The sequence below is a fragment of the Chelon labrosus genome (assembly GCF_963514085.1).
Source record: "Chelon labrosus genome assembly, chromosome: 19".
NCBI lineage: Eukaryota > Metazoa > Chordata > Actinopteri > Mugiliformes > Mugilidae > Chelon > Chelon labrosus.
This window is the reverse complement of record NC_140352.1, coordinates 11487104-11498961: the sequence shown is the minus strand read 5'-3', so window position 1 is coordinate 11498961 and position 11858 is coordinate 11487104. Positions and strand designations below refer to the sequence as shown.

The window sequence follows — 11858 nt, the reverse complement described above, 5'->3', positions numbered from 1 at the left end:
TTGACGAGTAGGTGTTTGTGTTTATTTCGAGGCGTGGAGCGGCCCTTGCCCGCGGCTTTTATCACAGCCTAAAGTAAAACGCAGTGATTTCCCAGTCAAGGCTTTTGTTCTCTGGATTTCACCACTGAAGTGGGGCTGGCGCTCCCTCTCCTCTCGTCTAATCTTTGCCCAGAATCACGCCTTTCTTCCGCGTGTAATATTTTTATGTGCACATAAATTGAAATTTTACTAATGGGTTGTGTATAAAAATCCAGCTGCATCATATTTCTTGACTTTTATAGAGAGTCATTGCTTGATAATAGTATAATTGTGTGTTTTGGTCAAAACTGGAACGCATCAAAATTGAGTTGGATCTTGAATGCACATAATTGCAGCCAGAATAACACGTTCCCCTTCGGTATTCACACCAAAGTCTGCATACATGTGGATAATTTCCATGCTGGCTGTTGTTGTTGTTTTTGCTTTTGCAGTGACATTCCCCAGTGAATGGATGGACCGACTCCAGCATGGAGCCGCTGAAATATGTGTGTGTTTTTCCACGTGTGCTCCATACTCATGATTTTCCTAACCATCATACACGCTTCCTCTGGGAATTGTCACAGACCGGTATCTGATAATGGCTCTGTGTCTCACCGTCGCGGCTGCTGTCTGATGCGAGACTCTTGCTCGACCAGTTGAGCTCTTGCAGCTCAGTCTGCTGGGAAACGGGACGTCTGAGCCAGAACCAATTTCGCAAAATGGATGTTGTGTTTACAGACAGCTGGCTGTTATTCCTTTTTTTTTTTTGTTCACCAGTGTGTGTGAAAAAAAAAAAATCCCTAAGTTGTCATAATTTGTGGTTTTTGAAGCAAGAGAGGAAAAGAGGCTAGATGAGTGATTGTGAGTGGCTGTTTACTCCCCGTCTGTAATTACTCCTCATTGTGAAAGACTTTTCTTTTTTTTTTTTGTAAATAAAATACCCTCTCTTGGTCATGACTGTGAACTTTTTTAGGGGAGGTTTGTTTAAACACATTACAGATGCTTCAGAAACTCTTAAATGATATATAAAAACTGTGGCGTATTGAGTTACTGTTGGTTTAGAGAGGTCAGACAGGCTGTAGTTTGTAGTCTGTGAATGTAAATGGCATGTGTTGCCTTCAGGGTGTCCTCTCTTCTGGGTCACACCAGTGTTGTTGCACTCAATACTTGCCGTTGCGCTGGTATCAGAGATCCAGGCTGTTGGTGAGGTAATATCCCCTCTGTGAATGCGGTGCAGCTTCCAAAGCAGGTGAACAAACAGAAATGTAACACTATATCCAGCTAAGAAACCCTGCAAGTGCTAAAATGATCCGTCATTCAACAAAAAAATAGCCTCAGTAAATTATTTGTTCTGCTTTTCTGCTTTTTTAAACATTAAAAAAATGTTTAAAAAAGCAGCTGGATGCAACAGATGTTAAACTTTCATTGTAAGAAAGATATCTGCACACACCTCTGGGATCTTGTGAAATGACTGAACAGTTTGTAAAAGAATATAAAATCAATAGATTAACTGATATTAAATATATCAAATTGATGTTAGCTGAAGCCCAAAGCAGCCGCATCCACAGTCAGAATATCATTCTCATGTAACTGGAGTTCATTGATTAATATATCAGCGACTCAAATGTTATTTTTATCGGTTAAGCGTCGTCTGCAGAGAAAAGCGTGCGTCTCACACAACGTTGTTTTTTTCCCCTCCCATCCTGCAGGTGGCAGTATAGACAGCGACTGTGCCTTTGAAGGAGACTACGCCGTGCCCCCGCTCTCCATGACCGAGGGCATGCAGCACATTCGCATAATGGAGGGCGTGTCGCGCTCGCTGCCCTCCTCCCCGCTGCTCACCCACCAGACCATCAGTGTCAGGCTGCAGCCGGTGAAGAAGCTCACAGGTAAACGACACTGACCGTGACAGGGGGATCCACTCTGCAGTGCAAGATTTGAATTACTGCTGTCACTTTGTTAAAACCTGGCTTTTGGGAAGAAAAACCCGAGCCAACGGAGATGTGGGCTAAATCTGGTTCAGATTTGTCTTGTATGCACATCCTTGCCTGCGGCTGTCCTCCCCCATAGACCCATTGTACTAATACAGCCTCCCTTAACCCTTCACTGTATCACTGTAGGCAGGGTGCTTAATCAGAGATTTAAAACACGTTTTATGACACACAGTGAAAAGCGTTGGAATGATGTTTCCCCCTGATTCAAACTGATACACAATAGTTGTTTACTTATCCACTAATTCTGAATGGGAAACATGGAGCATGGTCAAGCTCTGGCCCTGAGCAAAGACTGCAATTTCCACTTCTTGTAATCACTAAAGTCCTACCTAATTGACAGTGTCAAGGACAGCTGATGGACTGTGAGCTGTGGTCGGCTCTGCCCTCCTTTATTGGCTTTTTATCTCCCACCGCTAATCATTTCCTTCCACACTCATCCCTGACATTCAGAGAATGTGGAAAATTGCCTCCCTCTCCCCGTCTCCCCATTTACCGGATTATGAGCCTGTGTCATGTTGCCTCCGCTCTTATTATGGGGAAGCTGTGGTTTTGGTACACAAGGCAGTGTGGACATCCAACGCTTTCTGCTGCATTGGATTTCAAAAATGAGGACTGAAATACTGGCACTGCAGCTCCATCCAGCATCAGTGCAGCCTCCACACGGCACAGTGGAGTGGGTGTGAAGGACTTTAAAGCCTGTTTTTGGAGCCACCACTAGGGTGCACCAGCCTCTCAGCTACCTCAGATCATTAACCGTTTCTGGTATGCCGAGAGGGATCATGATTTTTACATCATACAGAATGATTTATGGTCTCTTTCAGGTCATCCAAACTGTGGGTTTTGAATGGGGAACACACCACATCATTTTCTCTCATTTTAAATGGGCGTGCCACATTGCTGCAGAGGGCTCTGTGGGGATGACTGAGGCTGGGTTTTTTTGGCTTGAGAATTAGATTTCAGAGCAAGGCAATCATATCAGACCAAATCACAGTTTTTCTCTTTGCTTCTCTCTCTCTCACCGCTTGGGGAGCCTTCACTGCACGTGTAACGCCTCTTTTGTTTTTTCTTTTTCGTGGTGGATTCAGTCTGATTTGATGGCCACACTTTCATCCATGTGAATCAAAGGGAATCTGTTTGAATACAGCTCTGTAAATACATATATATATATGTGTGTGTGTGTGTGTGTGTGTCGTCTTGACAGCCAAGAATAGATTGATTAATGATGTACAATGCTGTCTCATTTGTACTATTCTTATTCCGTGGCTGACGTAGGGAGAGGTCTCTGTGCGGTATTGTCGCACATGCCATCATTTGGCTTGATATATTGTACCAGTCTAGTACTGCTTGTTCTGAATCACTGCTTTTGTATTTTTAGATTTTAAATGAAGATTTAGGTTGCTCTCCTTTTTTCTTTTTTTAATGTGCATTGTGTCTCAGCTGTCTAGATACTGTATTCCAGCTTAGTGGGATTTCTTGTACCTTTGTATGATTATAGCTTTGTTTGCACGATGGTGAAAGATGTAACTTTTGGCAGGATTAGCCCGTCACTGTGTTAATCCTGGCAGATTTACGTCTCTGTCACAACATTGTAGTGCATTGTCTTTTGAAGAATGTGACTAAGTGTGACTCTTTCGGAAGCCTTTCCATTAAGGGCCTTGTTTGTTGGTACTGAGCAAGTCGGTGAGCTTCTGTGCGTCTATTTCTGGAGGTGCGTCCTACACCAGTGACTAGCTGACTCTGTGGTGGGCCGACGCTGTAAAAGTGACATGAAAAGACATCATGTAGACCAGTTGATCAACACAATTCAAGAGAGCCCAGCTCTGTATGACAGGTTGTAGCTGTTCCTAGCTTCTTAGCCTCCCAGCTAATAGTAGCTTTCCCTTAGCCAGGAAGCCAGACCACCTACCCCACCCGCAAAGTTTTAGTGGCTTAAAGTTGATCTGGAGTCTCTAAGTTGGGGACTGATTATGCTTCTGCAGACATTTGCACAATGCATCTTTATGTGTTGATGGAGAGATTAGCTACGTAATCATACATGTCATCTGAGCGCCGTGGAACAAAATGGTTCTGATTGGTTGTAGGACTATCCAACTGGGTGTAGAGTTTTTTTTTTTCTGTATTGATTGAAACATTTGAAACCCAAACGCCGTGTTACAAGATTCATATTCCGATAAGAATTGAGTGTGGTTATGTCAGGCTAGCTCTTCCTAGCTTCTGAGTTAGACTTCCCCTTTCGAACAACAAATATTCACTACTGCCACCTGCTGGTAGGAATAATTATTTCCTCTCACACGTGTGCTGAACTTATGTTCTACTGGAATCTTTGCGTGTGTTCAAGTGAAACTTTTTGGGTCAAACACAGAACTGCCTTTTGTTGCCGGTGGTTCTTTGATGTCAGTTTGCCGTGTCCGGGCCTTGAGGATAATTCTTCGACCGTGTGACTTTACAGCCATTATAGGAGCTAAAGCACTCTTGCCAGCCAGCACATCGGACCAAATGACAATATGCACAGAAGCCTTCAAGTGCTCAAAAAAAAAAAAAACTGTGTCTGCTCTCAAGTGGCATCAAGCACCAGATTGTACTTGGGCTCATCCGCCCAGGCTTTCTCACCCTTTAATTAATTCCTCTCCGTCCTGCACAGCTTGACGGTACCGAGCTTGCGTGTGTGTGGCGTTGCAGTCACAGGCCAGAACCCCTCCGATGCCGGAGAAGGCAGAGGTGAGGGAAAAAGTGGCGGCAGAGGAGTGCATTAGAGAGCAAACAGCAGCAGGTCTGGAGGCTGCAGCACTTTGATCCCCCCCGGTGGCCACCACCGACTGCAGCCTCTCTCTTCGCCCTCCTGTGTAGCTCCTGATTGGCCGTAGGGAGGCAGAGTGGTGATGTTGGTAGGGACTTGAGTTATTCAAGCTCAAGGCTCTGATAGAATGAAAACGCAGGGAAAGCGTTGACCTTTTTAGAGAATCATTGAGTTTCTGATTTAATCCCCTCTGCTTGCATGAAGACTCTCAAGGGGGCCTTTGGATGCTCGGAGGGTCAACTTTTGAAACTGATTCGTAAGGCAGGCAGGAGACATACTTCATAACCACAGTGTTTAATGCCGCTGGTTATGAACCGTAAAACATGTGTTTAGCTATAATTTGTTCCGTCCGATGAAATAGTCTAGAAGTATTTCAGCATTGTTTCATTTAGGGCTTGGCGATATATCGAATTAATTGGATTCATTTGAGCTTGTGTTTTTGAAGGATGTGAACAATGCCAAAACTGCAAAACTGAGGTTAGCGCTCCCAAATACTGGTCAGTTCTCCCTAGTCTTGAAGTCTCCTTTAAGTCTCGGCAACCACAACCATCCAGCTGAGAATATTTTGCAGAGATCCCACGGAAGAAAAAAAAGATTGTGGTGCAGTTGGCACAGATCTCCGGATCAGCTGAAACCTTGATTCATCCAGACTGTTCATTTTGCTGATGAGGGCTGCTGTAAGACATTGTGGTGAATTTTTTGTAATATTTCTGTTTTGATCGTTTTTCCATTCATTGACTTAAACTCTTTTTTTTTAAAAATGTCATTTAAGGCTATACACCAGCAGTGCACATTAGAATTAATTTTTATTAGCTACTGACAGATTGGGAAAGAAAGAAGCAATAAAAATTGAATTAAAAATTATAAATAATCCACATTGACACCCTCGTAAGTGCTACCTTTTTCTTATTGCTCCTGTTTGTTGATATTAAATACAATAAATTCAATAGTTTTTATGAAGAAATAATTGTTGAACCACTTCAAATCTAGAATATACCAAAAAATAATCAAGATTTTATGATTTAAACATATTACCCAGTCTTTATTACATTATACGTTTTGCACGGAAAAATCTTGGTAAAGTTAGTAGTAACTGCTAGGGATGCACCGGAAAGATTTCGACCAAAAATGCACTTTTGGGCCATTTTCGGCCAAAAATTGCTGCGGTTGTTGCTTGCATCATCACAACATCCTGTTTTGGCCGTGTTGTTTTGGCCGTGTTGTTTCGGCACTAAATTTTTGGCCGAAAATGGCCCAAAAGTGCATTTTCGTTTTTTCGGAAGAAAATTTTCGGACTTTTGGCGCCGAAAAACAACACGTGCAAGCAACAACCGCAGCAAAATTTTTGGCCGAAAATGCCCCAAAAGTGCATTTTCGGTTTTCGTCCGGAAATTTTCGGTGCATCCCTAGTAACTGCAGCTGTCAAATTAGTTTCACTTATGAAAGATATGAAAGTAAATTCACCTAGTAACATCTGTTGGGACCTGTTTCAAATATCCAACATTCCTTCATCCTTATGCATCTTTCACAGATTCAACAATTGTCCTTACGTTGTCTATTCTTAGCCCGCTCTTGTCTAAGAATACGAGTGGCGATGATTGCTCGTTCTCGCCGTGATATCGCAGTGGCTGGCTGTTATGAGCGGCGCTCGCTGATTGCTTATTTGTTCTTTAACAACCACCTCGCTCAAGTGTCGGGCTCACCAGAGACGTCACCCCAGCTGATTGATCGGCCGCCGCTCCACTCTGAAACATTTAAAGGGAATTATTTCAACATCTCTCTCCAGATTACGCTGCTTTCCCCTAATTAATGGCTGCAATCAATACAATTACAGACTCCCCATGGATTGCCACATAAAGGTAGAAAATTGCATTTGGCCCCAAAACCTGAGAAAAAAAAAAGTCTTGATGTAATTACACCGCCTAATTTTTCTCCCACTCTTGCCGCAATTATCACAGTAATATGAGTATATCTAAAATCTATTGTCTCTCTGGTGCTTACAGTAATAGAGTAATGTTTGAACAAGTGGCAATGCAGTGCATTAAGCTTGCCACTAAATGATGTAGACATGAGAAATGTTCACCAGTGGCGTGGACGGTCGGGATTAACAAGGTACAGTTTGCAGAACTGCTTAGTCAGGTTTTACAGCTCTCGATGTGGGCGGCTTTAAAGAATCCATATACGTCCGGCTAAATTAGCCGTGTATGTGATGCGTTTTCTGAGTCCGTTTCATTGTTTGTTATGCGACATACAAAAGGAGGTGACAGGTTCACTTGTTGCTCTTTTTTTTCTGGCACAGATTCCATTTTGCCTCGTCGGTTTTATTGAAGCAAATTATTTCACAATAAGGGCGCCAGTGATCTAGATTATCGCTGACGTATGACACTGGAATATAGGAATGGAAATGCCTCGAACATGTAGAGGCATTGTTGCAGCTTAAAGCTTCTAGTTTGCTTTAAGCATAAGTTGATTAACGAATAAGTTAATTGAGAAAAGTACCTTTCCAATTTTAAATTTTAAAGTTTTGCTGCCTTTCTTTTACTTTTTGACTATTTCGATTATTAAGTGGAGTTTCCTCATGCCAATATGTATCCAGCTGTCATCGGGCGAGAGGTGGAGTACACCCTGGACAGGTTGCCGGTCTATCACAGGGCTAACGCAGAGAGACAGACAACCATGCACACCTACGGCCAATTTAGAATCACCAATGAACCTAACCAGCATGTCTTTGGACGGTGGGAGGAAGCCGGAGTACCCGGAGAGAACCCATGCAGACACAGGGAGAACATACAAACTCAACACAGAAAGGCCCAGTCGGCCCATGGATTCGCACCCGGGGCCTTCTTGCTGTGAGGCATCAGTGCCCCACTAAGAATTGACATCCTAGTCCCAGGTGAAGGTAGTGGACTGGGACAGGACCCACCTGAGATGCCCCAGACAGCCAAGATGAGACGAAAGCACGTCAGACGACCTGAAAGGCAGAGTGGCTTCGGACTGATCGGCTCAGAGAATGCGGGGGAAAAAAAGATCATTGGACTTGTGTGGGGATGTTGAAATCAAGAAAGAGGTGACTTTGACAGCGTGGGAAAGAGGGAGTGATGAAGAGAAAGGAGCAGCCCCAAAAATATAGCCAAAACCTTTCGCCTGGGCTTTATTAGTTTAAATAAAGTTCTCTGAAATGTAAAAGCAAAAGGTGCCAATCGAGCAAATTTGACTTCACCTTGGGCTTCAAGACATTGTGATGAAGATTAATAATTCAAGTACTTGTCAGATTAATTGACAAGGAAATAATTGATATTTTGACCTAAAATGATCATCAAACAGCAGCAAATGAATAACAAATTAATTAAACATCAACTCCATCTCAATATCATATAGACAAATTGTTTGAAAATGCTCCTTTTTGGAGTAATTTTACGGTATTTAGCGGGAGAATTACTTATTCAGCGGATCTCCATGTTTCTATACGGAGCAAATTTTGCTGTCACCTGCAGTACACCACGCTTTTATCCGTTTTATGATATCCTGTCTCTTCCAGTGTATTTTTGAAACAAAGAGTGACACATCAGACAGCCTCATATTTCATGCGGCGTCTGATATCTTGTGAATTATTTAATTTTTTTTTTTAAAAACGAACACTGACATTTGAGACGTCTCAGCCTCCACGCCTCCTTACTCGGTGTCGCACCTCCAGTAAATCGTTCCTCGGTTATTGTCATTATTTCTTCCCCCGGCTGTCCCAGCCGCCGCCGCCGCCGACCCGCCACGTCATTCATTCCGCTGCAAGGAAATGTGACATTTTCGGTTCCGTTGTCACAGGTGAAAAATAAAGAGTGAAGGTTAAGAGCAGAAAGGAGTAACTGAAATGTAAGTGCGATGGCCCTTGGGACGCGCGCCGAAGAAGCAGATGGATTAAGTGCTGTGACTTTACTCGTGATATTTCAGTCATCAGCCCAAATAGTCTGGATGTTTTATCGTTAAGTGCAAGCATCGGTTCTTTTACAGAGTGTGTTACAGGATGCCACTTAAAAGTTATTTGAGGGGATTAATGTATTTCTGTATCTGCCATTTGTTACACATTGAGTTCTGCTTATTGGTGGATTTCTCTGCTCTATTCTGAATCCAGAATAGTAAAATGAGGATGGGAAAAAAATGGTTGAGAGATCAAATAACAAATGCATTAGCTGTTCACAACAAATATAGGGAAACGTGTCAGTCTCACTGAGATCCCCAGACACAAACAATAGAGTTTGCGGTTCCTCTAAAAGACAAACACTGGGGTGTTTAAAGGGGAACTACAGTTTTTTACAACCTGGACCTTATTCCTGGCATAAAATACGATCGTTTACTCACCCATATAATTTTGGTCTAATTTGGAGTCGTTCGGATGATATTTAGATCCGCATATATCCGTATAGTGGGAGTGACTGGGGCACCAAAACGCAGCCTCTAAATAACGCATTATCTGCAGCGAAACTCGTTCATTTCACCAATATGTTGTTATGATACGCTAGTAACTCTGGACTCAACAGGGAATAGCACTAGCGTATCATAACAAAATATTGGTGAAGCGAACGGGTTCCGCAGTAGATAATGCGTTATTTAGAGGCTGCGTTTCGGTGCCCCAGTCACTCCCACTATATGGATATACGCGGATCTATATATCGTTCGAACGACTCCAAATTACACCAAAGTCATATGGGTGAGTAAATGATCGTATTTTATGCCAGAAATGAGGTCCAGGTTGTAAGAAACGGTAGGCATTTAGCTTAGTCCAGCTGAGAATAAACCCTGGAAAATGGAGGGGGGCCTAGCACTGTCACGAAAGCTCGCTTCTTAACTGCGATTAGCCACCGCTTTGTGCCAGGGAAACCAATTCAGTGTGCAGCACAAACATGAAATGAACCACTGAACTGTCATCGTCTCTCAGCTCTTTGTCAAAATAATTAAGAACGGGAACAAATTTGGTCAATCGCGTTTACGAAACAATCTTTAATGTCACATGACAAAGGTTCAGCAGTTTCTTTTGCTTTTTTACATTTATTTTTGTGAAGCATACTTAAATGTAACTCTAAAAGCAATAAAATGTATATATACGAACGTACACTGATCAGGCATAACATTATGACCACCTGCCTAATATTGTGTAGGTCTCCCTTGTGCCCCCAAAACAGCTGTGACTCATCAGAGAATGGACATGGGGCCTTCTGAGGGTGTCCTGAATGTTGATAGTGGGGGGCCTTTGGGTCCTATGGGTGGAGGGGAGGGGCCTCATCCCACCAGATACTTGATCAGTTTGGAATCTAGTGAGTTTGGAGGCCAGGTCAACACCTTGTGCTGTTTTTCATGTTTTTTTGAGTTGGTCCTAAACCGTTTTCGTCAGGCTGCATCCTGCTGAGGATGGCGTATCTAGAGTTGACCCGGTGAGATGCACATAAGGAATACAACAAAACTGATCACAGCAGATAAACATCTGCCATCGCCAGTGTTGGAAGTCAAAGAGAATATTGGCCGATACCAATGAAGTAGAGGATTTTGTTTGCAGAGGAGTCAGAAGAGGAGCCATTTCCCTGCATCTGTGTTAAGCTGACGTTGCTGAAACTTGATAAACCTGGACACCTGGAGACTACTTTACATTTTTCAGTATTACTTAAATATCAAAGCTTAGACGTTAGATTTCAAGATCAATTATTTTGATTTATGGATGGTGTTTCAGTTTAGGGATGTAAAAGACTTATTAAAAGTATAAATAATGATTAGGAATGCAAAGAACAGCACAGTGTTATTAAAAGAAGGAATAACGTCAATAGGCATTAGCAAGGAGTCGAATTAAATAGGTAACAAAAACAGATTTTGACAGTTAACGTTTCCAAAATTACTGTAAAATAATTTACCACAACAATGCTTTGGAAAGAACTTCCAAATTAGCTTATAAATTGGTATAATAATTGATGAATTCTGCCTATTAAAAGGAATTTCTTGAGCATGAAGCAGCCAGGAGCTTTGCAAAGGATAATATTAAGATGACATGCATTTGCGCAAGATGTTCAAACGCTCCAAACACACAACTGATTACAAGCCTTTAGAAAACAACAAAGTCTAGGGTATACATGTTTCCTGATGCTTCCGTTTCTCACACTTATCCTCTTGCTGGATTATGTCGCGTAAAAAGTTTGACATTAGCCGTCGTAGTCGCTGACTGTCCAGGAGCCCTGGGTTGTGATGACTGAGACGACCGGCGGTGGGGTTGTAAAAGTTTGACCTGTAACCGTGGCACATTTTTTTTTTAGGCTTGTTGGAAGGAGGTCGGAGGCGTCGCTCTGGGGAAATAAGCGCAACTGGAAGAGATTAATAAAAATCATTTAGTACAGCAGGCGAACGGATGTGAACCCACGATAAACTCTTGTTCGTTTTAACCTCTAAATAGCCGTAAAACATGGCTGCAGCTGTGCAAATAGAGTTTCAAGGGTAAAACAAGGACAGACGGGGATGCCTGAGCGTGATTGTAATGTGCCATGTATATATTTTCTCTATCAAATAATACCTCTCTCTTTCCCCACTTGCGCTCTTGCGTGTCCCCAAAGCTCCGTCCACGAACAGCAAAACTGTGTCCCTTTAATAATACCCTCCCTATCTCCCTCCCTCCTGTTTTTTTTTTTTTTATGCCATTTTCTTTCCTGCCTCAATACCCACCCTTTTCCTCCCCCTCCTTTTGCTCTGCGGTTGCTATGACAACAGCAGCACTGCACCATTCATCTGCTGGAGACCTGGGCTCCTGTTCCTGTAGAGAGAGCGTGTGCGCCTCTCACATCTATACATAACACGCTAAGCGCTAATGCAGTCACGGAGGCGACTGAGGAGCTCGCCTCCATCTGATCTGTGCGCGCGGGAGAAGCTCCCTGCGCTGTTTGCTTCGTTTCGCCGTTTCTCTGGGAGGTCTCGGTCACCTGTCAGCCTCGGGTGCGTGCTGCCGCCGCCACCGCCACCGCCGCCGCGCAGGTGTCACCTCTGTGTCCCCCTCTTTCCCCAGTGACACAGTGACTCCTGCG

General features: G+C 43.2%; 1 protein-coding gene across 1 annotated transcript in view; it reads left to right on the top strand.

Annotated features, from left to right (window-relative positions):
• Nucleotides 1–1740: 1740 nt before the first annotated feature.
• The window catches only part of tanc2b (tetratricopeptide repeat, ankyrin repeat and coiled-coil containing 2b), a 69098-nt gene continuing 58980 nt past the window's right edge, over nt 1741–11858 (top strand). The window contains exon 1 of the mRNA XM_084566872.1: nt 1741–1907. Coding sequence (XP_084422998.1) covers nt 1787–1907 — 121 coding nt within the window. The 5' untranslated portion in view covers nt 1741–1786. The remainder of the gene's footprint in view (nt 1908–11858) is intronic.